This window comes from Anguilla anguilla, chromosome 10 (assembly GCF_013347855.1).
Source record: "Anguilla anguilla isolate fAngAng1 chromosome 10, fAngAng1.pri, whole genome shotgun sequence".
In the NCBI taxonomy this organism is placed as follows: Eukaryota; Metazoa; Chordata; class Actinopteri; order Anguilliformes; family Anguillidae; genus Anguilla; species Anguilla anguilla.
The window spans coordinates 40,379,049-40,406,476 of NC_049210.1; the positions used below are offsets into that span (position 1 = coordinate 40,379,049).

Sequence of the window (27,428 nt, forward strand, 5' to 3'; positions counted from 1 at the left end):
CAAATCCCAGCTTGGGCCGTTTCTTTTCTAAATTTCCCAAAGGTGCGAGTGTGTGAGTGAATGGTGTGTGTGCCCTGCGATGGACTGACGAACTGTCCCGGGGTGCATTCCTGCCTCTCGCAAGTTCCAGCACCTCCCATGACGCTCACCCGGAATAAGCGAGTATAGATAGTGGATAGATGAATAAATACAATGTCTATTTTTTCCAGTATGTTGTTTAAAGTTGTTTGTGCAGTGAAATCAGCATGTTCAGACCACTTTGAGCAGCTCATATGCACAAATTTTATTATTCTGCTGGGTTCACAATTTTTCCCATGAACAGTATGCTTCTGGTTTCGCGGCTGAGCAAGAAAACCATGAACGGACGGTCAAACTTCATGGCAGGGGGGTCGATAAGTAAGCCCCTTTCCGTTATTTCCACTCCTGTTGCCGCGGTCGCTGTTGTTCCAGCCTCATCCACATCCAGGGTAGCCTTGTGAAGAACCTAGAAAAATACACAAATACACAGACATGTAGAACACATGGCGTATGTAAGATATAAGTTGCCAGCCTAATAAAGTATACCGTTTGATGGTTTCCATCCCCACTCAGAGTTTTTTTTTTACCACATGTGCTTGCTATTTGGGGGTTCAGGCCTTGTGTTTGCTCTGTTTGTTTGTTTGTTTGTTTGTTTTTTTGTTGTTGTTTTTTTGTTGTTTATTTGTTTTGTTTCTTTCTTTTTTTTCTTATTACTACTCTGTAAAAAGGGCAATACAAATAAAATTGAATTGAATTGAATCATACAGTGAAGGCCAATTTAGTGGGAGCTGTTTATAGTACTTTTACAAGACAGGGTTAGGGGTAGACAGTTTTTTCAAATGACAGTGCACTTGATTACGTCCATGAGGAAGATGAAAAAAAAAAACGTCTTCATGCTAACTCTCGTTTTATGATGGAGTATCTGATTTTTCCTACCTTCGAGACAACCAAATTCCCTTGTTCCGATATTCCAGTGAGGTCTGCAGCATCCTCAAATATGTCAGTGATTCCCATTTCAGACAGGATTGCTTTCAGCTGATACGAGGTTTTCAGGGACAGTTTTGGAACATGCACAATGTACTTCCTGTGAAAGTAAAATAATAACAGAAGTATAATTACCCCAATTCCACTCACAGTTACGTTCTTATGTCTTATGTTCAAATATTTGTTGTTCCTATACTTCTTTTACAAACTGAATGAACAAGATGGCGTTTTCCCGTATGAGAAGGTTGTTCGTGTGTTGTTGGTTCGCATTATAAATCGACTTAACACTTGATTTAAAATAGCCTACCTCTTCTTCGCAGATTTGATCCATTTCCATAAATGGTCTTTGCAGACCACTTCCTCCAGACCCTGCAATCCATTTTCCGGAAGGACCAGCATCATTGAGACAGACTCACTATAATGCAGCCGGAGAACGTGAGTGGAGATCTCTTCATCGTGAAAAACGCGAAAATCGTCCTTTGCGTACATCATCTGAACAGGAACAGTTGTTTTATCATCAACATGAAAGTTGTCTTCCACTGTTTTTTTGGGATCAAAAGGAATCTCCCATTTACCTGCAGGAAAACAAAGCATGACAGTAAATGTGTTATTTAAAATCAGCTTACAAGGCAGCCACCGAACAGGCACACACTGACCAGAGCATATTACATATTTACAAAAAATGAAACAGTTGAATTCTAGACAGGTATGAAAAACCCTTGCATTGAATAGGACTCGAATTAAGGCTCTATGTAGTTTGTCCCTCACCTTTGAAGTACATGTAGTTGATGATATACATTACTGTTAGCGGATCCACTTCTTCAACCAGCTGTGTTATTTTACCCTTGGTCTTCTCGTCCACATACTTATTGATCTGCTCCTTGGCCTGTTCAGTCTTGCCGAAGTCGGTGCTGAAACCCTCTGACTGGTAATAGCGTTTCATGCTCTCCAGGAACTCAGGGCGTGGCTTGAAGTCTTGTCCAATGAAGAGTGCATTCCCGAGGTTTACATCTGATTTCTCATTGAGGTTGTGATGGATGTGTTGGAAGGCCTGGTTCACTTCCTCTTCAGTGATGTCTGTGCTGTTGAAGCCCAGACCTTCAAAGAGCTGCTGGTGCGTCTTCCCTCTGGCCCCCAAGGACAGAGCGGCCAGGGCCACGGACACGCTCAGTGGGGAGAAGAAGACGTTCTTGGACTGAGAATCGGGCTGGGCGGAGATGTGCTTGTACAGATGGAAAGCAAAGTCAAGGTTCTCCTGGTATATCTTCAGGCTTCCAGCAGCAGAATCGTTGTGGACCCCATGGTTACTGTGCTGAGGGTGATGGTCACACTGGACAGTGGACCACAGCACCACCAGTACAACACACAGACTCTGGATCACCTGCATCCTGATAACTATCAAAACATACATCAGAAATATGCATGTTTAAATATACAACAAAAATGCATTTATAGTTTGTGTTTGCAGGGCTTATGTGAGATTGTACAAAATTGGGATAATACGAAAGAAAATGCAAGATTATATGAAAATGACTCATGACTATGATCATGAGCATGATCGTGCCTGTGACTACAATCATGACTATGGTCGCATTTCTCAATGGACGAAAGCACAGCCAGTGTGTCATGCTGCAAGTGCAGGAGGGCCTTCCACTTCATAACTATTTGACACTATTATTATTTTAATTACAAGTATAGAAAAAATTACATTAATGAATAAAATTGTTTTAAAATTAAAATGCTTAATATTGCAAGAAAAGGTAATGGAAAATGAATATACTGCCATGTTGAAATATTTATTGCTAAATTATCAACACTTCACAATATCTGTCAAATATACATATTGTAGCCACTTTTGAGATGTATGATTATGATTGGGAATAAAGCACTTACCAATAATGATCAATTATCTCTGTCAGAAGATACAGCGCTTATTAACTATCAAGTGAAGATGTACACCACACATTTATTTTTAAAAATTAATGTAACTTTGATGAAAATAATTGTGGAACTCACCTCAGCCTGGTTAAGGACACCCTATCTGTCCTCATGGCTGAATTTATATATGATGTCCAATTTGATCGGGCATCAGACTTTGAACTGAATGGTTTAAAAAAAAACACCACATATTGGATTCGTGGAATCATTAGCCAACAAACAGAAATGGTGACCAAGTTAAAGTTCGCCCCTGGTAAAATAAAGTTATACTTTTTTAATCACTGGGATTAGTAAACCTAAAATTTTACAAATAGAAGAGGCGGCCATGCCAAAAGAAAGTATAAATAAAATAGCCAATATTTGAAAATGAATTTGATTAGGGCATACGTTAAGCTCTAATCCATCATAAAATACTTAGCCTCCCTGAAAATCACCAACTTGCAATTACACATGCACATATCTGTGGAAGCAAATTCTAAAATGTTTATGGAACCCATTTCATCCAAGGAACCAAGGATCTGAAATGTCCTTTACTTGCACCAGTTCTTTTACTTGGATCAGAAGTCAAACTTTTAACTCCATTGACCTTAAAAAAAACATGCATTGTTGACTTTGTGTGATCCTCTTCCAGCCATGATGACAAGGCTATCACTCGATAAGGGCTCATTGCCAGAAATGTCACCTTTTCGACATAGACAAGGGGGGGGGGGGGGCCAGAACAGAGAAGCACCCCCCCCCCCCCCCCCCCAAAGACAGGTTACAGGCGTGAGCAGTCTCAAGCCTGCTGTTTAATCCACTGCTCAATGTCGGTAACCGTGGATCAGTCTGATTTGTCATGGGGGGGGGGGGGGGGGGGGGGGCGGGGAGGGTGGGTCATGGGGTGGAAGGGCAGAGGAGGGTGGGGGGTGGGGGGGACTGTGTGGCTGTGTGGAGAAAAAAAACGGCTGAAGCAGCCAAAGAGAACCTGCACTCTCACAGTCTCATTTCTATATATACCCACATGTGGCAGACACAAAGAAACTATAATCCTTACATAATCCCCTTCTGTTCAAATGTTCATGTTAATTCACTTGTTCAGTACTGCCCGGTCGGAGTCTATAACGAGCTGGGGGGGTGGGGGGGGGGTCACGCAGATAATAAAAATGAGTCTGTAAAACTGAATCTCTACAAAAACACAAAGGGGGCGAGACAGCGCGCCCTGTTGACACGAAAGATGAGTCTGTAAAGCGCGGGGGGGGGGAATACAACTTTCCCTCGCTGCATGACAGCACACCATGTGGCTGCGCAAGGAACTGCGGGGAACGCACATTCTTATGAATATGGACTTGGCTTTCATGGCATTTTGGTAACTGATGCCCCTTGAATGAAGCATGAGGAAAACTGGAAAGGTAACCCTGTAAAACACCTGAATCCTTGCTGAATTTTAATAGAGACCAAAAACTGATCTTCTGCTCTTCTGCTCTATACGGCAAGCAGGTCCTTGGCACAAATCCCAGCTTGGGCCTATTCTTTTCTAAATTTCCCAAAGGTACGAGTGTGTGAGTGAATGGTGTGTGTGCCCTGCGATGGACTGACGAACTGTCCCGGGGTGCATTCCTGCCTCTCGCCCAATGCATCCTGGCATAAGTTCCAGCACCTCCCATGACGCTCACCAGGAATAAGCGAGTATAGATAGTGGATAGATGAATAAAAACAATGTCTATTTTTTCCAGTATGTTGTTTAAAGTATTTGTGCAGTGAAATCAGCACGTTCAGACCACTTTGAGCAGCTCATATGCACAAATTTTATTATTCTGCTGGGTTCACAATTTTTCCCATGAACAGTATGCTTCTGGTTTCGCGGCTGAGCAAGAAAACCATGAACGGATGGTCAAACTTCATGACAGGGGGGTCCATAAGTAAGCCCCTTTCCGTTATTTCCACTCCTGTTGCCGCGGTCGCTGTTGTTCCAGCCTCATCCACATCCAGGGTAGCCTTGTGAAGAACCTAGAAAAATCCACAAATACACAGACATGTAGAACACATGGCGTATGTAAGATATAAGTTGCCAGCCTAATAAAGTATACCGTTTGATGGTTTCCATCCCCACTCAGAGTTTTTTTTTTTTACCACATGTGCTTGCTATTTGGGGGTTCAGGCCTTGTGTTTGCTCTGTTTGTTTGTTTGTTTGTTTGTTTGTTTGTTTGTTTGTTTTTTGTTGTTTTTTTTGTGTGTATTTGTTTTGTTTCTTTCTTTTTTTTTTCTTTTTACTACTCTGTAAAAAGGGCAATACAAATAAAATTGAATTGAATTGAATCATACAGTGAAGGCCAATTTAGTGGGAGCTGTTTACAGTACTTTTACAAGACAGGGTTAGGGGTAGACAGTTTTTTCAAATGACAGTGCACTTGATTACGTCCAGGAGGAAGATGAAGAAAAAAAACGTCTTCATGCTAACTTTCGTTTTATGATGGAGTATCTGATTTTTCCTACCTTAGAGACAACCAAATTCCCTTGTTCCGATATTCCAGTGAGGTCTGCAGTATCCTCAAATATGTCAGTGATTCCCATTTCAGACAGGATTGCTTTCAGCTGATACGAGGTTTTCAGGGACAGTTTTGGAACATGCACGATGTACTTCCTGTGAAAGTAAAATAATAACAGAAGTATAATTACCCCAATTCCACTCACAGTTACGTTCTTATGTCTTATGTTCAAATTTTTGTTGTTCCTATACTTCTTTTACAAACTGAATGAACAAGATGGCGTTTTCCCGTATGAGAAGGTTGTTTGTGTGTTGTTGGTTCGCATTATAAATCAACTTAACACTTGATTTAAAATAGCCTACCTCTTCCTCACAGATTGGATCCATTTCCATAAATGGTTTTTGCAGACCACTTCCTCCAGACCCTGCAATCCTTTTTCCGGAAGGACCAGCATCATTGAGACAGACTCATTATAATGCAGCTGGAGAACGTGAGTGGAGATCTCTTTATCGTGAAAAACGTGAAAATCGTCCTTTGCGTACATCATCTGAACAGGAACAGTTGTTTTATCATCAACATGAAAGTTGTCTTCCACTGTTTTTTTGGGATCGAAAGGAATCTCCCATTTACCTGCAGGAAAACAAAGCATGACAGTAAATGTGTTATTTAAAATCAGCTTACAAGGCAGCCACCGAACAGGCACACACTGACCAGAACATATTACATATTTACAAAAAACGAAATAGTTGAATTCTAGACAGGTATGAAAAACCCTTGCATTGAATAGGACTCGAATTAAGGCTCTATGTAGTTTGTCCCTCACCTTTGAAGTATATGTAGTTGATGATATACATTACTGTTAGCGGATCCACTTCTTCAACCAGCTGTGTTATTTTACCCTTGGTCTTCTCGTCCACATACTTATTGATCTGCTCCTTGGCCTGTTCCGTATTGCTGAAGTCGGTGCTGAAACCCTCTGACAGGTAATAGAGTTTCATGCTCTCCAGGAACTCAGGGCGTGGCTTGAAATCTTGTCCAATGAAGAGTGCATTCCCGAGCGAGAGGTCTACGTCTGTTTTCTCATTGAGGTTGTGATGGATGTGTTGGAAGGCCTGGTTCACTTCCTCTTCAGTGATGTCTGTGCTGTTGAAGCCCAGACCTTCAAAGAGCTGCTGGTGCGTCTTCCCTCTGGCCCCCAAGGACAGAGCGGCCAGGGCCACGGACACGCTCAGTGGGGAGAAGAAGACGTTCTTGGACTGAGAATCGGGCTGGGCGGAGATGTGCTTGTACAGATGGAAAGCAAAGTCAAGGTTCTCCTGGTATATCTTCAGGCTTCCAGCAGCAGAATCGTTGTGGACCCCATGGTTACTGTGCTGAGGGTGATGGTCACACTGGACAGTGGACCACAGCACCACCAGTACAACACACAGACTCTGGATCACCTGCATCCTGATAACTATCAAAACATACATCAGAAATATGCATGTTTAAATATACAACAAAAATGCATTTATAGTTTGTGTTTGCAGGGCTTATGTGAGATTGTACAAAATTGGGATAATACAAAAGAAAATGCAAGATTATATGAAAATGACTCATGACTATGATCATGAGCATGATCGTGCCTGTGACTACAATCATGACTATGGTCGCATTTCTCAATGGACGAAAGCACAGCCAGTGTGTCATGCTGCAAGTGCAGGAGGGCCTTCCACTTCATAACTATTTGACACTATTATTATTTTAATTACAAGTATAGAAAAAATTACATTAATGAATAAAATTGTTTTAAAATTAAAATGCTTAATATTGCAAGAAAAGGTAATGGAAAATGAATATACTGCCATGTTGAAATATTTATTGCTAAATTATCAACACTTCACAATATCTGTCAAATATACATATTGTAGCCACTTTTGAGATGTATGATTATGATTGGGAATAAAGCACTTACCAATAATGATCAATTATCTCTGTCAGAAGATACAGCGCTTATTAACTATCAAGTGAAGATGTACACCACACATTTATTTAAAAACATTAATGTAACTTTGATGAAAATAAATGTGGAACTCACCTCAGCCTGGTTAAGGACACCCTCTCTGTGCTCATGGCTGAATTTATATATGATGTCCAATTTGATCGGGCATCAGACTTTGAACTGAATGGTTTAAAAAAAAAACACCACATATTGGATTCGTGCAATCATTAGCCAACAAACAGAAATGGTGACCAAGTTAAAGTTCGCCCCTGGTAAAATAAAGTTATACTTTTTTAATCACTGGGATTAGTAAACCTAAAATTTAACAAATAGAAAAGGCGGCCATGCCAAAAGAAAGTATAAATAAAATAGCCAATATTTGAAAATGAATTTGATTAGGGCATACGTTAAGTTCTAATCCGCCATAAAATACTTAGCCTCCCTGAAAATCACCAACTTGCAATTACACATGCACATATCTGTGGAAGCGAATTCTAAAATGTTTATGGAACCCATTTCATCCAAGGAACCAAGGATCTGAAATGTCCTTTACTTGCACCAGTTCTTTTACTTGGATCAGAAGTCAAACTTTTAACTCCATTGACCTTAAAAAAAAAAACATGCATTGTTGACTTTGTGTGATCTTTTTCCAGCCATGATGACAAGGCTATCACTGGAAATAATTAAACAAAAGAATCTGCATAAATTGAAAAGTTTCTTTGCAGTAATGTTGCCCTTTAGGTCAAATATCCCTTTGGGGAATCTGTTATATTTTAGCACACATCTAAAACTAGTTGTAATTGGCCTGTTTTCATCACCAGTTATATTCTTATGTCTTTGGTTTCAATATTTGCATTTTTGCTAACCAGGAGACTCAGTAGGTTGCAGTCAGATGATTGAATGGGTATAGTATCAACCAAAAACACCCCCATTCAAATGATTTAGCAAGAAAGATACGTTTATTACACATTTATCATGTATGCATTTAGTATTGTGTCTTAAAGCAAAAAATTGGGGGATGCATTTCATTCATGCATTTCAATATCAGGGGGTTGAATAAGGTTTAATTGAGCCCATTACCCATGATACTTTCATTCGTGTGCCCTCTTAAATTGGCCTACTGTTAGCCTATTACTCACAAAGAGATATCTCATATACATGAAGAATAATAAAGGAACAAAGTCAGCTTTTGTGGGAGAGAATAGATGAGGCTAGTATGTGTCTGCATCTTTAAGACTCTTAGCTGGCTCTGGTGGAACCAATGAACTTTTCCACTAACTAATATTTATTTGTGGGGGTGGGTGGGGGTAGGGCCTGGGGAGATAATGTGTCCTGGTACCCCCCCCACCCCCCGCCCCCTCAATGTCAAACTCACACCTACGCCCCTGTTAAGCACACAAAAACTCCAAGCCCTAAGAAAAGAAATTTTCCACATTTTATGTTGTAAGAGAGTAAGAGGGGGAATTCTTGGGAGACAGGGGGAAAATGGCACTGATTGAATGGGGTGTCGAAGGGTCACACAAGAACTGCCTTATTGAATTGTTATAAATCTTGAAATAGAAATCATTCCTTTTCCACAGTAATGTTTACGTGTATTTGTCTGTGCGTTGAAATCAACACATGCGGATAACTTTCATCAGTTCATAATGCAATCATTTTATTTCTCTGCCGGGTTCACAATTTTTCCCATGAACAGTACACTTCTGGTTTCACGATTGAGCACAAAAACCATGAACGGACGGTCAAACATCAAGGCAGGGGTGTAGCGGGCTGAATAATCCACAAATTGAACTCCCGTCGCCGCGGTCGCTGTTGCGCCAGCCTCGTCCACGTCCAGCGTAGCCTTGTGAATAACCTAACAAAACACAGCACAAACACGTCTAAAATACGGAAATATGGAGCACATTGTGTTTACAGGATATACAGTGAATAGCTGTACTCATTCACTGTAAAAGACAGGGTTCATGGTGCGGTTTTTCTTTTTTTTTCTTTTTTCTTTTTTTTCTAAAAGAAAGTCAGTGCACTTCATTCAATCTAGGATGATAATGAAGAAACAATCTCTTCATGCAAACCCTCATTTTTTGAGAGCTTTTTGGATTTTTCTTACCTTAGATACAGCCAATTTCCTTTCCTCTGATATTCCAGTGAGGTCTGCAGTGTCCTCAAATATGTCAGTGATTCCCATTCCAGACAGGATTTCTTTCAGCTGATATGATGTTTTAAGGGACAGTTTTGGAAGAAATACCTTGTACGTGCTGTAAAGGTAACATCAGTAGCATAATTAACACTCCTGTTCTGTTCATTTTTTAGGTACAGCAAAAATGTTCCCGGGTCAATCCCCATACAGGGGGGGTTTGCAAATACATGAAATGAACCATTTTCATTTAAAATGTTGATTACACTAATTAAGGCCAGTAGAAGAAGTTTCATACTGAAAAAATAATTTTAAGTATTTTTCCTAGATTTTCAAACTTTAAAAAGGGTCAATTTGACCCGCAACATAACAGGAGGGTTAAGGATAATATAAATAAATATAATTATCAAAACACTTGGACGGAGTGTGGCGCAGTGGGTAAGGAACTGCGCTCGTAACCGAAAGGTCGCAGGTTCGATTCCCGGGTAAGGACATTGCCGTTGTACCCTTGAGCAAGGTACTTAACCTGCATTGCTTCAGTATATATCCAGCTGTATAAATGGATACAATGTAAAGTGCTATGTAAAAAAAGTTGTGTAAGTCGCTCTGGATAAGAGCGTCTGCTAAATGCCTGTAATGTAATGTAACACTTCAGTGGTTACACACTATAGAACATAAAAAACGTGTCCGTGTCCCAGACATCACTGCATTCTGTAAAACAGAACATTCATTGGAAATTCTAGAACACTAGAATATATTATACAGTTTGAAAACCTGTACAATACCTGTATAATTTTTCAAGGAATTTTAACAAGGATTTTCACCGGGAAAACTTGCATTGCACTTCATAGATATTGCTCTTTCAGAAATCTCCTTTTTGAGCATTTAGATGGATTGAAGCAGACATTGAAAAAACTGTTTACGCTCCATCTCTTTTCATCACCGTCAACAGTTTTGTTCTTATGGCTTATGTCGGGTACTCCCTCCCTGGTTACTTCACAGGAGAATGTGTGCCGCAAATTTGCAGTGGCCAGCTCCAGAACCCAGCGTGTCAGCAGCCCTTTAACAAGCGTACCCGATGTCGGCAAACGGATTACCGTTTTAATGTCGCCAAATCACATTTTATAGTACAGTCGTACACGCATTTACAGAGCACTCACACTCACGTCACATTTTGTGTACCTAATTCAAGTTAAATCATTGCAGTAGATTGCGATTGTTGCCACTGGGCTTGTCAAAAGTTATACTTTTTTAATCACGTGGATTAGTGAACCTAAAATTTTACAAATAAAAGAGGAGGCCATACCAAAACTATGTATAAATGAAAAAAGCCAACATTTTAAAAGCATTTGATGAAATGCACGGAGTGGGCATGCGATTAACCCTTTCCAGCATACAACACTTCAGCTCCCTGAAAAATCCATAAATCTGGAGAACAGAATTCATTTTTCACTAAAATTACTATGGAACTCATTGCATCCAAGGAACTGGGATTTCTTCTGCAGGCATCACATTAAACTTGGCATTTCAGAAATTTACTTCAATCAGAAGTCAAACTTTGAGCTCCATGGGCCTTAAAAACAATGCCATGTTGATTTTGTGCTCTCTTTTTCAAGTAATGTTAACAAGGATATAACTGGGAATAATTAAACAAAAAAATTGGCAGGAATCGAAAAGTTGTTCTGCAGTATATAAATGTTGCCGTTTTGATCAAATTTCTTTTGAGCATCTGCAGAACTGAGGTGCATTTTGAAAAACTGACCTTTTTTTGTCACAAGAATGTTAAGTATGTTCTTATGTCTTTGTTTCTAATATTTTGCTTTTACTCACAGATTACATACATCACATCTGTACCTGTTTTGGGCATTTATTATTTTAGTGAGTAAAAATATATAAATAAATAAATAAATAACAACTTAAGCAGCCAATTCCCAGATGCAAAAAATCAATTATCGTGCATTAAAATAAAAAAAAAAATGGTTCGTGATTATTTTGCCAGTGGGCATACACCGAAGTGAGAATGCTACTACTGCTATTACTCCTACAAAAATTGTGAATACTACTACTACTACGAGGCTACTAATACTACTACTACTACTACTACTAATAATAATAATAGATTATATTTATGCATACTTTTCAGGTACTGATATCAAAGTGAAAAGGAGAACTCCCCTGCAGGCATTCTTTTGGGATAATGCAAAAGACTGACAGCACTGGTATGTCCGTAGTGTTAAAAATCTTGAAATGGAAATCACTACTTGTCCACAGTGGTCTTTAGAGCATTTGTATGTGCACTGAAATCAACAAATTAAGACAACTTTCAACAATTTGTTTGCAGTCATTTTATTTTTCTGCTGGGTTCACAAATTTTCCCATGAACAGTACACTTTTGGTTTCACGATTGAACAGGAACATCATGAAAGGATGGTCAAACTTCAGAACAGGGGTTCTGGGGATTAGAGCAGATAAAGGCATAATTTCAACTCCTGTTACCGCGGTTGCGGTTGCTCCAGCCTCGTCCATGTCCAGCGTAGCCTTGTGAATAACCTAGAAAAAACACAGCACAAGCACTTCTGAAAGACAGATATACAGTGAACAGGGGAAGTCAAATTTACTGGGAGATAAATACCTGCACCTTAAAAAAAAAACAAATTAAAGTAAATGCACTTCCTTAAATCCATGAGGATTATGAAGAACTAATCTCTTCATGCGAACCCTCATGTTTTGACATTTTCCTGATTTCCAGATTTTTCTTACCTTAGATACAGCCAATTTCGCTCCCTCTGATATTCCACTGAGGTCTGCAGTGGCCGCAAATATGTCAGTGATTCCTATTCCAGACAGGATTTCTTTCAGCTTATACGATGTTTTAAGGGACAGTTTTGGAACAAACACCTTGTATTTCCTGTGAAGGTAACATCAGTGGGATAATTAATGATAATATAATTAAGTATAATTTTCAACACTGCAATGGCAACACACCATAAAAAACATATATATTATATAAGAACAAAAGATTCATTGGAAAGACTACAACAGAACAAGAAGAAATAAAAACTGATACAGTGGGTCCTAAATCTTAAATACAAAAGGTTATCACTGGGAAATGTTAAACAAATAATTAGCCAAAATTGAAAAGTTACTTTGCCATTTATCAGTGTTGCCCTTGGATTGCTGGTTGCTGGATTGAAGCACACATTGAAAAACTGTGACTACATCTGGCCTGTTTTCATCACCATTAACAGTTTTGTTCTCATATCTTATGATCTAATATTTGCTGTTGCTATACATTTTCTTTTACAAAGTGAGTGAACATGTTGACTTTTTCCCAGAGAAGGATGTTGGTGAGTTGTGGGTTCACGTTATGAAAGCATTTAAAACTTGATTTAAAAAGCCTACCTCTTCTTCACAGATTTGATCCATTTCCTCAAATGGTTTTTGCAGACCACTTCCTCCAGACCCTGCAATCCTTTCTCCGGAAGGACCAGCATCATTGAGACAGACTCATTATAATGCAGCTGGAGAACGTGAGTGGAGATCTCCTCATCGTGAAAAACGTGAAAATAGTCTTTTTTGTACATCATCTGAACAGGAACGGTTGTATTGTCATCAACATGAAATTGGTCTTCCTTGGTTTCCTTGGGATCGAAAGGAATCTCCCATTTACCTGCAGGAAATAAAGGCATCACAGGAAATATGTTATTTAAAATAAGTTTACAAGACAGCCACCGAACAGACAAACTGACCAGAACTTATTTATGTTCTTGAATTTGTGATTTATTATTTTTGTAATTTATTTTATTACTATAAGCCAAATACTGTGAAAGTTTACAATCAAAAAACAAAATAGTTTAATTCTAGACAGGTATCTCTAGTCAGCCAGATATCGATAAAACCCTATTTTGAAAAATATTGAACTTGTGGTGCTATGTAACTTGTCCCTCACCTTTGAAGTATATGTAGTTGATGATATACATTACTGTTTTGGGATCCACGTTCTCAACCAGCTGTGTTATTTTACCCTTGGTCTTTTCGTCCACATACTTATTGATCTGCTCCTTGGCCTGTTCAGTCTTGCTGAAGTCGGTGCTAAAACCCTCTGACAGGTAATAGCGTTTCATGCTCTCCAGGAACTCAGGGCGTGGCTTGAAGTCTTTTCCAATGAAGAGTGCATTCCCTAGTGAGAGGTCTACGTCTGTTTTCTCATTGAGGTTGTGATGGATGTGTTGGAAGGCCTGGTTCACTTCCTCTGCAGTGATGTCTGTGCTGTTGAAGCCCAGACCTTCAAAGAGCTGCTGGTGCGTCTTCCCTCTGGCCCCCAAGGACAGAGCGGCCAGGGCCACGGACACGCTCAGTGGGGAGAAGAAGACGTTCTTGGACTGAGAATCGGGCCGGGCGGAGATGTGCTTGTATAGACGGAAAGCAAAGTCGAGGTTCTCCTGGTATATCTTCAGGCTTCCGTTGGTATGGTGTTCATGCCCTTTCCCATGGGAATGTGAGTGCCCATGACCATGACCGTGGCTGTGATCATGACCATGCCCATGACCGTGGCTGTGATCATGACCGTGCCCATGACCATGATGGTCGCATTGCACAATGGACAAAAGCACAGCCAGTGCAACACACAAGTGCAGGAGAGCCCTCATCTTCATAACTGACAAAACACATAATTACTGTTTTAATTACACGCACTGTAAAAAAAATTATATTCATGAATTCAATTATTTAGAAATCAAAATGCTCATTACTACAAGAAAAGGAAAATTAGTATACTGCAATATTGAAATATATATTGCTAGATCATCAACACCTTACACTATCTGTCAAATACACATATTGTGGCAACTTTTGAGGCATTGAAATATATTTTGAAAACACGTCTGTGAAATATATTTCCAAAGATATTTCCAAAAAAGTAGCACATTTACAATAATCTATGTTGCAGTATGTTCCATTTTACTTTGGGCTCTACCAATACAAATACTGAGGTGTACACATATGGACAATGAGACAATTTTTTTGTAACTGTGGATACAGTCCCTAAGAATTTAAGCTCATTAGAATGCATAATAATGAGACAATTCAGCTCTTTTTGGTTTTCCTATACCTTCTGTTTCATTATTTTTATGATGTACTTTGAAACAATCATGTAATAGTATGGCTGAAAATAAACAATTATCCATCTTCTACATCTGAAGTTGCAGTTACCAATCAAGCAAAGACGTGCACCATATATATATATATATATATATAAAATATGCAACTTTCATAAAATAAATGTAGGACTCACCTCACCCTGGCTATGGACACTGTCTCTGTCCTCATGACTGAATTTATATACGTTGTCCAGTTTGAACGGTCATCAGACTTTGAACTAAATGGTTTAAATTAAAACACCACATATTGGATTTGTGCAATCATTAGCCAACAAACAGAAGTGCTGACCCAGTTAAAAGTCCCCCAGGGTAAAATAAAGTTATTCAGTTTGATTCACTGGAATTAGTGAACCTAAAATTTTTACAAATAAAAGATGAGGCCACACTAAAACTATGTATAAATTTTTTAAAAGCCTATATTTGAAAAGGCATTTGATTAAATATATAGAGAGGGCATACAATAGGCCTTATCCTGCATAAAACTCTTCACCTCCCTGAAAATCCCCCACTTGCCATACATAAATCTGCAGAATGAAATTAATTTACTATGGAACTCACTGCATCCACAGAACTGGCATTTGTTCTAAAGGTATCAGGTAAAATTTTGCATTTAAAAGTTTACTTTAATCAGATGTCAAACTTTGAACTCTGTGGGCTTTAAAAACCATGTTGGCTTTGGGCTGTCTTTTCCAAGTAATGTTAACAAGGCTATCGCTTGGAATAATCAAACAAAATAATTGGCAGGAATCGAAAAGTTGTTTTACAGTTTATAAATGTTGCCCTTACGGTCAAATCTCTTTTGAGCATCTGCTGGACTGAAGGACACACTATAAAACAGGTTGTACCTTCATCACGTATGTTGTTAGGTCTTTGGTTTTAACATTAGCTTTTTCAAATATGTCAGCAGATTACATAAATCACATCCTTACCTGGTTAGGGTACTTAGTATTTTAGTGAGTAAAAAAGACAGGCCCAAATTTGAGATCTATTAATTTAGCTTCAACTTAAAAAAAAATAAAGAAAATATGTCTGTACAAATGTTTCTGTTGGCAGTGAACATAAGTTCCTCGAATACTTTTTGAAGTGGACATGTTATGTAATCCACCAGAAAGGCAATGTGGCCAACAATGTAAGCCCATTCCCTTTGTGACGTTGCAAGATTTTTCAAAATCAAGCGACGTACAGCTAGGGATATGTTAGCGCTAGCATCAGCTCCATTTCACATTTGCATAAGGAATGTTCCCTAACTCTAATAATTAACCCCAACCAAACAAAAAAAAACAACATTTTCTGTAGTCAAGTATCAACATAACCAGACAGCTATCCAGTAAGCAAGTACCTAGCTATGCAAACTAATAAGTTAATGCTTGTTATGGCATACTCGTGAGCAGCAAAGATAATTTTGTAGCTAATGTCAGCTAAATCACATTTACTATGTTATTTATGGTGTAAATAATGTTCTGTCACTTGTTAAAATATGGTTTTGACTAAGTACTCCCAAAAATAAAAATCAATTAACCCCTTCACCCCTAGTGGCCCAGATGCTGGAGTTCTGAGATTGCTAAACTCAAACATTCAGGGCTCCTGCAACCAAACTATGAGTGGAAACTACAAGCTCTGTGTTCTTACGTTATTAGTGGATGATCCACGGCAACCATTCAAAATACAGAATTTCTAAGTGCCACCACTGTTGCGTAGGTTGTCCACTTAAAAAGCAGCCCCTCCCTGTAGTCTCATCTGCAACTATACCACCCAAGTATGGTGCACTGGACAAGAACATCTGTCTTGGAGTTCATAATAATATTCCTTCATCAATAAAAATGTCTATTTTGTCATAGCAACAGGATAAATCCAACAACAGCCCAAAGGTATGCCAATACTGTGGTGAAAAACACTGCTCAATAAACAGTGAAATAAACAAGAGGAATTTTTGTTTAATTCTACCCCATCATTCTACTATCAATATCTACAACTAAATATGGAATAAATATACAGTATTGCCATTGGTTTTACACGTAAAGATGTTTCCTTTCGAGATTTAGCGATCCTTTGTTATCTTGAGCGATTGAGTAATAAACAAGCAGACAGAAAGCAGGGGTAGGAATTTACATCAGCCATGTGGAAAACCCCACTTTCTGTTTTTCGCACCATTATAACTCTTTTCAGTTCATTCTGGTTTGATAGATAACTCTTATCCAGTAGAGGGCGGTATACACTGTGTCACATGTCTAATTAGAAATTTATAACCATGGTTACTTCAGTACAATGTTGTGCAGTCAATCGTAACATTACACAGTAATACACAAGCACTCATTAAGGCATAAATTTTGCTCATTTTGCCACCTCATCGGCATGGCTAAAGCAAAATCTCACCTTGCTGACAAGGATTTGGGGGACATCAGAGGAGGAGGAGGCATGAAGTCTAACCCGGACACTTACGAACATGGCAAAGATCTACGGAGTGTATTACTGCTTGTAACATTTCAATTATTTATGTTGTGTCATATTTTAGATACAAGCTACCCCGTTAGTATCTTGTTGGGATAATGCGAAAGCCTGACAGCAAGGGTACAGTATGTTTGTGTTCATGGAAATCTTGAAATGGAAATCACTGGGGGTTACACAATTTGTCTGTGCACTGAAATAATCAACATGATCAGACAAACTTGAACAGTTCATAATACAATCATTTTATTTTTCTGCTGGGTTCACAATTTTCCCCATGAACAGTATACTTCTGGTTTCACGATTGAGCACGAAAACCATGAAAGGATGATTAAATTTCAAAACAGGGGTGAAAATAATTGAATCTAGCATAATTTCGATTCCCGTTGCCGCGGCCGCTGTTGCTCCAGCCTCGTCCACGTCCAGCGTAGCCTTGTGAATAACCTAGAAAAACACAGCACAAATACTTCCGAAATACAGACATATGGAACACATTGTGTTTATAAGATAAGCAGCCTCCTCATACAAAGAAGTCAAATTTACTGGAAGATATTTACAGTACCAGTCCCAGACAGGGTTGTTGGTACAGTGTTTTAAGAAAGTCAATGCAGTTTATTAAACCCAGGAGAAATATGAAGAAATAACCTTTTTGTGCTGACCCTTATTTTTTGAGAAAGTTTCAGATGTTTCCTACCTTAGATACAACCAATTTCCCATCCTCTGATATTTCACTGAGGTCTGCAGTATCCTCAAATATGTCAGTGATTCCCATTCCAGATAGGATGTCTTTCAACTGATATGAGGTTTTCAGGGACACTTTTGGAACATGCACCATGTACTTCCTGTGAAGGTAGCATCAGTAGCATTAATAAGGATAATATAAATAATTATAATTTTCAACACATCAGTGGTTTAAATACAAAACATAAAAACATGTCCGTGTTCCAAATATTTGTGCATTCTGTAAAACAGAACATGAGAATATAAAAACAGTGTGTACTGTGTGTCCTAAATCTTAAATATATTCTTTACAAACTGTACTATAAAATATATATAAAACTTATATAGCATTTCTGCCAATTTGTTTTTTGGAACAAAAGAATTGGTAGAAATTGAAAAGTTGCTTTGCAGTCTAAACATGTTGCCCTTTTGGTCAAACCTCCTTTTCAGGCATTAGTTGTATTGATGCACACTGTTAACACATGATTTGTTTTCATTACCACTATAAATTTTGTTTTTATGTCTTATGTTATAATATTTGCTGTTGTTATACGGTACATTTTTTACAAACTTAGTAAACAAGTTGTCATTTTCCCGTATGAGAAGGATATTTGTGTGTTGTGCGTCCACATTATGAATCCACTTGATTTAAAAAAGGCTACCTCTTCTTCACAGATCTGATCCATTTCCTCAAATGGTTTTTGCAGACCACTTCCTCCAGACCCTCCAATCCTTTCTCTGGAAGGACCAGCATCATTGAGACAGACTCATTATAATGCAGCTGGAGAACATGAGTGGAGATCTCTTCATCGTGGAAAACATGGAAATCGTCCTCTTTGTACATCATCTGAACAGGAACGGTTGTATTGTCATCAACATGAAATTGGTCTTCCTTGGTTTCCTTGGGATCGAAAGGAATCTCCCATTTACCTGCAGGAAATAAAGGCATCACCGATGTTGTGTTGTTTAAAATAAGCTTGCAAGACAAACACCGAACTGGCAAACTGACCAGAATTTATTATATATATATTTACAAAAAACAAAATAGTTCATTTCTAGACCGACAAACTATAGTTAAACAGAGATTTGAAAAACCATTATTTTGAAAAGGATTCAAACTGAGGCTTTCTGTAGCTTGTCCCTCACCTTTGAAATATATGTAGTTGATAAGATACATTACTGTTCGGGGATCCACTTCCTCAACCAGCTGTGTTATTTTACCCTTGGTCTTTTCGTCCACATACTTATTGATCTGCTCCTTGGCCTGTTCCGTATTGCTGAAGTTGGTGCTAAAACCCTCTGACTGGTAATAGCGTTTCATGCTCTCCAGGAACTCAGGGCGTGGCTTGAAGTCTTGTCCAATGAAGAGTGCATTCCCTAGCGAGAGGTCTACATCTGTTTTCGCATTGAGGTCATGATGGATGTGTTGGAAGGCCTGGTTCACTTCCTCTGCAGTGATGTCTGTGCTGTTGAAGCCCAGACCTTCAAAGAGCTGCTGGTGCGTCTTCCCTCTGGCCCCCAAGGACAGAGCGGCCAGGGCCACGGACACGCTCAGTGGGGAGAAGAAGACGTTCTTGGACTGAGAATCGGGCTGGGCGGAGATGTGCTTGTACAGACGGAAAGCAAAGTCGAGGTTCTCCTGGTATATCTTCAGGCTTCCGTTGGTATGGTGATCATGCCCTTTCCCATGGGAATGTGAGTGCCCATGTCCATGACTGTGCCCATGACTGTGATCATGACCATGACCATGACCATGACCATGACCGTGCCCATGACTGTGATCATGACCATGGTCACATTGCACGATGGACAAAAGCACAGCCAGTACAACACACAAGTGCAGGAGCGCCCTCATCTTCATAACTGACAAAACACATAATTATTGTTTTAATTGCAAGCACTATAAAAATCTAAAAAATAATATTAAAATAATTAAAATATTTAAATGCTCAAAATTGCAAGAAAAGGCACAGGAAAATGAATATACTACAATATTGGAAGATATATTGCTAGATTATCAACACTTTACAACATCTGTCAAATAAGCATATTGTGGCCAATATTGAGATACAGCAATATATTTGAAAGACACATTTGTCAAATGTATTTCCAATGATATTTTCCAGAAAGTAGTACATTTACAATATGATTCATCATGTTTCATTTTACTTAAGGCTCTTCTAATACAAATAATGAGCTGTACACATATGGACAATGAGACAAATGTTTGTAATTGTGGATACAGATCCGATGAATTTAAAGTCATAAGAATGCATAATAATGAGAAAAAAAGCCATTCAGCTTATTTGGGTTGCCCTATACCTTCTGGTTCATTATATTGCTAATGTACTTTGAAACAGTCATGTATTATTATGGCTGAAAATAAAGCACTTCACAGCAATGATCCATTTTCTACCTCTTAAGTTGCAGTTAACAATAAAGCAAAAATGTACACCACATATTTATTTCTAAAAATGTGTAACTTTGATTAAAATAAATTTACTGTAGGACTCACCTCACTCTGGCTATAAGCACTGTCTCTGTCCTCATGACAGAATTTATATACGATGTCCAATTTTATCAGGCATCAGACTTTGAACTAAATGTTTTTTTTTTTTTTTGTTTGTTTTTTAAACCACATACTGGATTTGTGCAATCAACATACAGAAATGCTGATCAAGTTAAAGTTCCCCCTGGGTAAAATTAAGTTACCCAGGGGGAATAAAAGATTAGGCCTAACCAAAACTGTGTATACATAAAAAATGCTATATTTGAAAAGGCATTTGATTAAATACATAGAGAGGGCATGCAATAAGCCCTATACTGCATACAGCTCTTCACCTCCCTGAAAATCCCCCACTTGCCATTACACATGCAGAACAGAATTTATTTTTTACTAAAATAACTATAGAGCTCACTGCATCCACAGAACTGGCATTTGTTCTAAAGGCATCAGTTAAAATTTTGAATTGCATAAGTTTACTTTAATCAGAATCAATCAATCAAAAAATCAATCAAACTTTATTCATAAAGCACATTTCCGACATTGGGTGCAACTCAATGTGCTGTACATAAAAAGACAGAAAAAACAGGGTGATTGAAGTATATAAAAAAACATTTAAGACCTAAGGACAAAATTAAAATCAAGATGAAAATTAGGGTGAATGGCAGCAGTAGAGAAAGTGGTGTAGCAACAAACACAGCAGACAAACAAGGTCTGATAAATAACAGAGTAAATAGTTTAAAATAGATAAAAACATTTTTTAAATGTATAAAAACAGAAGTAGTACAAATCAAAATAAAAGTATAAAAAGTAAATCAGGGAGGGTAAGAACCAGGCTAAAACCAGGTAAAAAGCCATGCTAAGAGAAATAAAAGAATTAAAAGAAATAACAAAGTCAAACTTTGAACTCTGTGGGCCTTAAAAACCATGCCATGTTGATTTTGTGATGTCTATAAATGTTGCCCTTTCGGTCAAATCTCTTTTGCACATCAGCTGACCTGAAGTGCACTTTGGAAAAATTAACCTGTTTTTCATTACGAGTATGTTCTTATGTCTTTGTTTCTAATATTATCTCTTACTAACAAATTACATAAATCACACCCTTACCTGGTTATGGTATTTATTATTTTAGTGAGCAAAATTTAAAAAAAAGAATTACAACATAAACAGCCAACTCCCAGAAATAAAAATCAATGAATGTGCAGTAAAAAATAAATAAATGATTAATGATTGTTTTGCCTGGGGCCACACAGCGAAATGAGCAATATTACAACTCCTACTACTCAGACTACTACTAGGCTACTACGACTATTACTACTACCACGCCTACTTCTCCTTCTACAACTACTACTACTAGGCTACTACTACTCCTACTACTACTACTACAACTAGTCCTTAGTACTACTAGGCTACTACTACTACTACTACTACTACTACTATTACTATGTGGCAGGGTGGTGTGATTAGGGCGCCATGTGCAGCTGGAGAAAATGGTTCAGCTGGCCTACAACCACAGCTGTAAGCAATTGCAGTGATTGGCAACACTCTATCTGTTCTGCCTGCAGTGAGAGTGGAGGCTAGAATGAGAGACGCACGCGGAAGCTATGTAGTGTCTGATCCCTTCTCCTGTTGCGTGTGTTTAGTTTGTTTGTTTGTGTATTTGTTTGGCTTTGTAACATCGTAGAGCAAACAATGAAGGCCCGCATGCATCTACTGTAAGACTTGCTCGTTGCATACTCCTAATAACAATAATGATATTAGGCTACTACTACTACTACTACTACTAATAATAATAATAATAATAATAATAATACATTTTTATAAGGTACTTTTGAACTACTGATACAGTTTCAAAGTGAAAAGGAGAACTCTACTGTATGCATACTTAAGATAATGCAAAAGATTGACAGCAATGGTATGTTTGTATTGTTAGAAATCTTGAAATGGAAATCATTACTATTTCACAGTTGGTGTTTACAGTATATGCTTGTGGAATGAAATCAGCGCATGCAGATAACTTTGAACGGTTCACAATACAATCATTTTATTTTTCTGCTGGGTTCACAATTTTTCCCATGAACAGTACACTTCGGGTTTCGCGGTTGCGCAAGAAAACCATGAAAGGTTTGTCGAACTTCAAGACAGGGGTGGTGGGCGGCAAGAATGTCCGCACAAATTCTATTCCCGTCGCCGCGGCCGCTGTTGCTCCAGCCTCGTCCATGTCCAGGGTAGCCTTGTGAATAACCTAGAAAAACACAGCACAAATACTTCTGAAATACAGACGTACAAAACTCAACTGATATACAGTATATAACCTACTCATACAGGGAAGTATAATTGTTTTTCTGGGGGATGTTCACCGGTACAGGGTTTTTGGTACCTTTTATTAATGAAGTCAATGCACTTTATTATATTCAGGAGGACCATAAAGAAATAATCGCTTTGTGTTATCCTTCATTTTTTGAGAGATTATCAGGTTTTTCCTACCTTAGATACAACCAAATTCCCTTCTTCTGATATTCCACTGAGGTCTGCGGTCCCCCCAAAAATGTCAGTGATTCCCATTTCCGACAGGATGTCTTTCAACTGATACGAGGTTTTCAGGGAAAGTTTTGGAACGAACACCTTGTATTTGCTGTAAAGGTAACATCAGTAGCATAATTAAGGATAATATAAATAAATATAATTTCAACACTTCAACACACAGAAGATACAGTGGAAATAGAACAGAACAAGAAGAAATAAAAATGGATACATTGCGTCCTAAATCTTACATACAGTTTTACAGACTGTACTACATACTATATTGAAGTTTGAAAAATGATATTGCCTTTTTCCATCAGTTTTAAGAAGGATATCACTGGGAATATATATTTTTTTTAATTAAAAAAAAAAAGAATTGGCAGAAACTGAAAAGCTGCTTTGCAGTTTTCAGTCAAATCTCCTTTTCTGGCATTAGCTGTATTGAGGCACACGTTGAAAATAACCTGTTTTCATCACCATTAACACTTTTGTTCTCATGCCTTATGCTCTAATATTTGCTGTTGTTATACATTCTTTACTAATTAAATTAACAAGTTCACATTTTCTCATTTGAGTAAGATGTGGCTGTGTTGTGGGGTCAAAATATAAATGCACTTAACACTTGATTTAAAAAAGACTACCTCTTCTCCACAGATCTGATCCATTTCCTCAAATGGTTTTTGCAGACCACTTCCTCCAGACCGTGCAATCCTTTCTCCGGAAGGACCAGCATCATTGAGACAGACTCATTATAATGCAGCTGGAGAACATGAGTGGAGATCTCTTCATCATGGAAAACATGGAAATCGTCCTCTTTGTACATCATCTGAACAGGAACGGTTGTATTGTCATCAACATGAAATTGGTCTTCCTTGGTTTCCTTGGGATCGAAAGGAATCTCCCATTTACCTGCAGGAAATAAAGGCATCTCAGTAAATGTGACCAGAAATTAATCTATATTTACAAAAAATGAAATATTGAATTCTAGATAGGCATCTATAGTTAACCAGAGGTTTTTTAACGCTATTCTGAATAGGATTCAAATTAAGGCTTTATCTGGCTTGTCACTCACCTTTGAAGTATATGTAGTTGATGAGATACATTACTGTTGAGGGATTCAGATCCTCAACCAGCTGTGTTATTTTACCCTTGGTCTTTTCGTCCACATACTTATTGATCTGCTCCTTGGCCTGTTCCGTATTGCTGAAGTCGGTGCTGAAACCCTCTGACTGGTAATAACGTTTCATGCTCTCCAGGAACTCAGGACGTAGCTTGAAGTCTTGTCCAATGAAGAGTGCATTCCCTAGCGAGAGGTCTACATCTGATTTCTCATTGAGGTTGTGATGGATGTGTTGGAAGGCCTGGTTCACTTCCTCTTCAGTGATGTCTGTGCTGTTGAAGCCCAGACCTTCAAAGAGCTGCTGGTGCGTCTTCCCTCTGGCCCCCAAGGACAGAGCGGCCAGGGCCACGGACACGCTCAGTGGGGAGAAGAAGACGTTCTTGGACTGAGAATCGGGCTGGGCGGAGATGTGCTTGTACAGATGGAAAGCAAAGTCGAGGTTCTCCTGGTATATCTTCAGGCTTCCGTTGGTATGGTGATCATGCCCTTTCCCATGGGAATGTGAGTGCTCATGATTGTGGTCATGACCATGATGGTCGCATTGCACGATAGACAAAAGCACAGCCAGTGCAACACACAAGTGTAGAAGGGCCCTCATCTTCATAACTGACAAAACACATAATAATTGTTTTAATTACTAGCATTGTAAAAAAATAATATCAATAAATAAAATTGTTTCAAAATGAAAATGTTTAGTATTGCAAGGGAATATACTGCCATATTGAAATATATATATATATATTGCTATATCATCAACACTTCACACTATCTGTCAAATACACAATTTGTGGCCACTTTTGAGATACGGCAATATGTTTGAAAGACAAATCTGTGAATGTATATTTCCAATGATATTTACCAAAAAGTCACACAATTTCATGTTTCAGCATTTTCCATTTTACTTAGGGCTCTTCCAATACAAATACTGAGCTCTACACATGTGGACAATGAGACAGGTTTTTGTAACTGTGGATACAGTATCTAAGAACTTAAGCACATAAGAATGCATAAAAAAGCCATTCAGCTTATCTGGGTTTTCCTATACCTTCTGGTTCATCATTTGTGATGATGTACTTTGAAACAGTCATGTATTATTAGGGCTGAAAATAAAACACTTCAACAATGATCCATTTTCTACATCTGAAGTTGTAGTTAACAATAAAACAAAAATGCACACTACATATTTTTTTTTAAGAATGTGTAACTTTGATGAAAGTAAATGTAGGACTCACCTCACCCTGGTTATGGACACTGTCTCTGTCCTTATGGCTGAATTTATATACGATATCCGATTTGATCGGGCATCAGACTTTGAACTAAATGTTTTTGAAAAAACACAGCTTATTGGAATTTAGCAATCATTAGCCAACAAACAGAAATGTAGACAAAGTTCCCCCCAGGTAACATAAAGTTATTCTGTTCTATCCACCTGGATAAATGAACCTAGAATTTTAAAAATAAAAGAGGATGCCATACCAAAACTATGTATAAATAAAAAAGCCTATATTTGAAAAGGCATTGGATGAAATAGAGAGGGCATACAATAAGTCCAATCCTGCATAAAACTCTTCACCTCCCTGAAAATCCCTCACTTGCCATTGCACATGCAGAATTTAATTCATTTCTCACTACAATTACCATGGAACTTGCTGCATCCAAGGAACTGGGATTTCTTCTAAAGCCATCAGGCTAAATTTTGCCTTTCGTAAGTTTACTTTAATGAGATGTCAAACTTTGAACTCCGTAGTTGCTAAAGACCATGCCGTTGGCTTTGTCCTATCTTTTTTCAGTAATGTTAACAAGGATATCTCTGGGAAAAATTTAACAAAATAATTGGCAGGACTCGAAAAGTTGTGCTGCAATTTATAAATATTGCCCTTTCAGTGGAATCTCTTTTGAGCATCTGCCAAACTGAAGTGTACATTGATAAACTGATTTGTTTTTTTTTTTGTCACAAGTATGTTCTTATGACTTTGGCTCTAATATTTGCTCGTACTAACAGATTACATAAATCACCTCCATACCTTGTTTGGGCATTTAGTATTTTAGTGCAAAAAATGTAATAAATAGATTTTGACATTAGCAGCCAACTCCCAGAAATTTGAATGGTTTGAAATCTTGAAATGGAGATCTTTATTTTTCTACTTCTGTGTTTAAGGTATTACATTGAATTTTTTTTAAAATGTAGACAACTTTGAGCAGTTCACACACAGTCATTTTATTTTTCTGCTGGGTCCAAAATCTTTTCCCATGAACAGTACACTTCTGGTTTCACGATTGAGCAGGAAAACCATGAAAGGATGGTCAAATTTTAAGACAGGGGTGCAGGGCATATTGCGTGAAGCCATCCCAACTTGGACTCCGGTTACTGCGGACGCTGTTGCTCCAGCCTCATCCGTGTCGAGTGTAGCCTAGTGAATAACCTAGAAAAACACAACACAAACACACAGACATGTGGAACGTCCTGTGATTATGAGACGTACAGAAAATAGCCTCCTCGTACAGGGAAGTCAAATTTACTGGGAGATATTTACAGGACCACAACAAGACAGGGTTTCATACAGTTTTAAAGAAAGCCTGTGCACTTTATTATATCCAGGAGGAATATTAAGAAATCACCTCTTTGTGCTAACCCACATTTTTTTGACAGAGTTTCAGATTTGTTCCTACCTTAGAGTCAACCAATTTATCTTCCTCTGATATTCCACTGAGGTCTGCAGTGCCCTTAAATATGACAGTGATTCCCATTCCAGATAGGATTTCTTTCAGCTGATACAGTGTGTACTGTCTGTCCTAAATTTTAAATACATAATTTACCAACTGTACTTTATAATATATTGCGCAGGTGGAATAATTAAAAAGCATTTCTGCCAATGCTTTCATTGTGTTTAAGGTAAATCAGCTGTGTTATTTTTCCCTTGGTCTTTTTATCTTGGTCTTATTGATCTGCTCCTTCACCTGTTCAGTCTTGCTGAAGTCGGTGCTGAAACCCTCTGACAGGTAATAACATTTTATGCTCTCCAAGAACTCAGGGCGGGGCTTGAAGTCTTGTCCAATGAAGAGTGCATTCCCTAGTGATAGGTCTACGTCTGTTTTCTCATTGAGGTTCTGATGGATATATCTTCAGGCTTCCGTTGGTATGGTGATCATGCCCTTTCCCATGGGAATGTGAGTGCCCATGACCATGACAATGATCGTGACCATGACCACGATTGTCACATTGCACGATGGACAAAAACACGGCCAGTGCAACACACAAGTGCAGGAGGGCCCTCATCGTCATAACTGACAAAACATATAATAATAATTTGAATTACAAGTATTGCAAAACACAATATCAATTAATAAAATTTTTCAATATTATAATGCTCAAGAAATGGCAAAGAAAATGAATATACGTCTATGTTGAAATATATATTTCTAGATCATGAGCACCTT

The 27,428-nt window shown here is 38.3% G+C and overlaps 5 protein-coding genes across 10 annotated transcripts; all 5 read right to left on the reverse strand.

Annotated features, from left to right (window-relative positions):
* Positions 1–258: 258 nt before the first annotated feature.
* On the reverse strand, positions 259–3,293 carry LOC118206691 (alpha-1-antitrypsin-like). 2 transcript variants are annotated; one of them, XM_035379669.1, is made up of 5 exons: positions 3,019–3,293; positions 1,771–2,397; positions 1,310–1,577; positions 955–1,102; positions 259–484 (listed from the first exon to the last, which is right to left on the reverse strand). In XM_035379669.1, exons 2-5 carry the CDS (start codon positions 2,387–2,389, stop codon positions 287–289), a joined length of 1,233 nt encoding a protein of 410 aa, XP_035235560.1. In that variant the 5' UTR covers positions 2,390–2,397; positions 3,019–3,293; the 3' UTR covers positions 259–286. The 2 variants fall into 2 exon arrangements, with proteins under 2 accessions (XP_035235560.1, XP_035235561.1); XM_035379670.1 differs by lacking the exon at positions 3,019–3,293 and adding an exon at positions 2,896–3,003 and having other exon boundaries at positions 269–484.
* A 1,407-nt stretch (positions 3,294–4,700) lies between these two features.
* Positions 4,701–27,275, reverse strand: LOC118206689 (alpha-1-antitrypsin-like). 3 transcript variants are annotated; one of them, XM_035379664.1, is made up of 5 exons: positions 27,112–27,275; positions 6,229–6,730; positions 5,768–6,035; positions 5,413–5,560; positions 4,701–4,926 (listed from the first exon to the last, which is right to left on the reverse strand). In XM_035379664.1, the coding sequence occupies exons 1-5, from the start codon at positions 27,271–27,273 to the stop codon at positions 4,729–4,731; spliced, it is 1,278 nt and encodes a 425-aa protein (XP_035235555.1). In that variant the 5' UTR covers positions 27,274–27,275; the 3' UTR covers positions 4,701–4,728. The 3 variants fall into 3 exon arrangements, with proteins under 3 accessions (XP_035235555.1, XP_035235556.1, XP_035235557.1); XM_035379665.1 differs by lacking the exon at positions 27,112–27,275 and adding an exon at positions 7,483–7,575 and having other exon boundaries at positions 6,229–6,861; XM_035379666.1 differs by lacking the exon at positions 27,112–27,275 and adding an exon at positions 7,360–7,384 and having other exon boundaries at positions 6,229–6,861.
* LOC118206688 (alpha-1-antitrypsin-like) lies at positions 9,023–14,203 on the reverse strand. 2 transcript variants are annotated; one of them, XM_035379663.1, is made up of 4 exons: positions 13,470–14,203; positions 12,923–13,190; positions 12,281–12,428; positions 9,023–9,241 (listed from the first exon to the last, which is right to left on the reverse strand). In XM_035379663.1, exons 1-4 carry the CDS (start codon positions 14,173–14,175, stop codon positions 9,044–9,046), a joined length of 1,320 nt encoding a protein of 439 aa, XP_035235554.1. In that variant the 5' UTR covers positions 14,176–14,203; the 3' UTR covers positions 9,023–9,043. The 2 variants fall into 2 exon arrangements, with proteins under 2 accessions (XP_035235554.1, XP_035235553.1); XM_035379662.1 differs by lacking the exon at positions 9,023–9,241 and adding an exon at positions 11,851–12,070.
* Positions 17,349–20,421, reverse strand: LOC118206687 (alpha-1-antitrypsin-like). Of its 2 annotated transcripts, none has more exons than XM_035379660.1 (5): positions 20,360–20,421; positions 18,991–19,707; positions 18,507–18,774; positions 17,819–17,966; positions 17,349–17,568 (listed from the first exon to the last, which is right to left on the reverse strand). In XM_035379660.1, exons 2-5 carry the CDS (start codon positions 19,703–19,705, stop codon positions 17,371–17,373), a joined length of 1,329 nt encoding a protein of 442 aa, XP_035235551.1. In that variant the 5' UTR covers positions 19,706–19,707; positions 20,360–20,421; the 3' UTR covers positions 17,349–17,370. The 2 variants fall into 2 exon arrangements, with proteins under 2 accessions (XP_035235551.1, XP_035235552.1); XM_035379661.1 differs by lacking the exon at positions 20,360–20,421 and having other exon boundaries at positions 18,991–19,584; positions 19,633–19,707.
* On the reverse strand, positions 22,362–25,678 carry LOC118206690 (alpha-1-antitrypsin-like protein CM55-SI). The gene is made up of 6 exons (XM_035379667.1): positions 25,629–25,678; positions 25,223–25,306; positions 23,943–24,596; positions 23,512–23,779; positions 22,835–22,982; positions 22,362–22,592 (listed from the first exon to the last, which is right to left on the reverse strand). The coding sequence occupies exons 3-6, from the start codon at positions 24,592–24,594 to the stop codon at positions 22,392–22,394; spliced, it is 1,269 nt and encodes a 422-aa protein (XP_035235558.1). The 5' UTR covers positions 24,595–24,596; positions 25,223–25,306; positions 25,629–25,678; the 3' UTR covers positions 22,362–22,391.
* Positions 27,276–27,428: the final 153 nt, after the last annotated feature.

What these genes read in the sequence shown, in the direction of transcription:
- LOC118206691 (XM_035379669.1), bottom strand. Translation starts at nt 2,389, where the DNA reads ATGCAGGTGATCCAGAGTCTGTGTGTTGTACTGGTGGTGCTGTGGTCC. An exon ending in CAACTACATGTACTTCAAAG is followed by an intron (nt 1,578 to 1,770) that starts GTGAGGGACAAA and finishes GTTTTCCTGCAG; the next exon opens with GTAAATGGGAGATTCCTTTT. An exon ending in GGAATTTGGTTGTCTCGAAG is followed by an intron (nt 485 to 954) that starts GTAGGAAAAATC and finishes GTATTTTTCTAG; the next exon opens with GTTCTTCACAAGGCTACCCT.
- LOC118206688 (XM_035379662.1), bottom strand. Translation starts at nt 14,175, where the DNA reads ATGAAGATGAGGGCTCTCCTGCACTTGTGTGTTGCACTGGCTGTGCTT. An exon ending in CAACTACATATACTTCAAAG is followed by an intron (nt 13,191 to 13,469) that starts GTGAGGGACAAG and finishes TATTTCCTGCAG; the next exon opens with GTAAATGGGAGATTCCTTTC. An exon ending in ATCAAATCTGTGAAGAAGAG is followed by an intron (nt 12,429 to 12,922) that starts GTAGGCTTTTTA and finishes TTACCTTCACAG; the next exon opens with GAAATACAAGGTGTTTGTTC.
- LOC118206687 (XM_035379660.1), bottom strand. Translation starts at nt 19,705, where the DNA reads ATGAAGATGAGGGCGCTCCTGCACTTGTGTGTTGTACTGGCTGTGCTT. An exon ending in ATCAGATCTGTGAAGAAGAG is followed by an intron (nt 17,967 to 18,506) that starts GTAGCCTTTTTT and finishes CTACCTTCACAG; the next exon opens with GAAGTACATGGTGCATGTTC. An exon ending in GGAAATTGGTTGTATCTAAG is followed by an intron (nt 17,569 to 17,818) that starts GTAGGAAACATC and finishes GTGTTTTTCTAG; the next exon opens with GTTATTCACAAGGCTACGCT.
- LOC118206690 (XM_035379667.1), bottom strand. Translation starts at nt 24,594, where the DNA reads ATGAAGATGAGGGCCCTTCTACACTTGTGTGTTGCACTGGCTGTGCTT. An exon ending in ATCAGATCTGTGGAGAAGAG is followed by an intron (nt 22,983 to 23,511) that starts GTAGTCTTTTTT and finishes TTACCTTTACAG; the next exon opens with CAAATACAAGGTGTTCGTTC. An exon ending in GGAATTTGGTTGTATCTAAG is followed by an intron (nt 22,593 to 22,834) that starts GTAGGAAAAACC and finishes GTGTTTTTCTAG; the next exon opens with GTTATTCACAAGGCTACCCT.
- LOC118206689 (XM_035379664.1), bottom strand. Translation starts at nt 27,273, where the DNA reads ATGACGATGAGGGCCCTCCTGCACTTGTGTGTTGCACTGGCCGTGTTT. An exon ending in ATACCAACGGAAGCCTGAAG is followed by an intron (nt 6,731 to 27,111) that starts ATATATCCATCA and finishes GGAAGCCTGAAG; the next exon opens with ATATACCAGGAGAACCTTGA. An exon ending in ATCCAATCTGTGAGGAAGAG is followed by an intron (nt 5,561 to 5,767) that starts GTAGGCTATTTT and finishes TTACTTTCACAG; the next exon opens with GAAGTACATCGTGCATGTTC.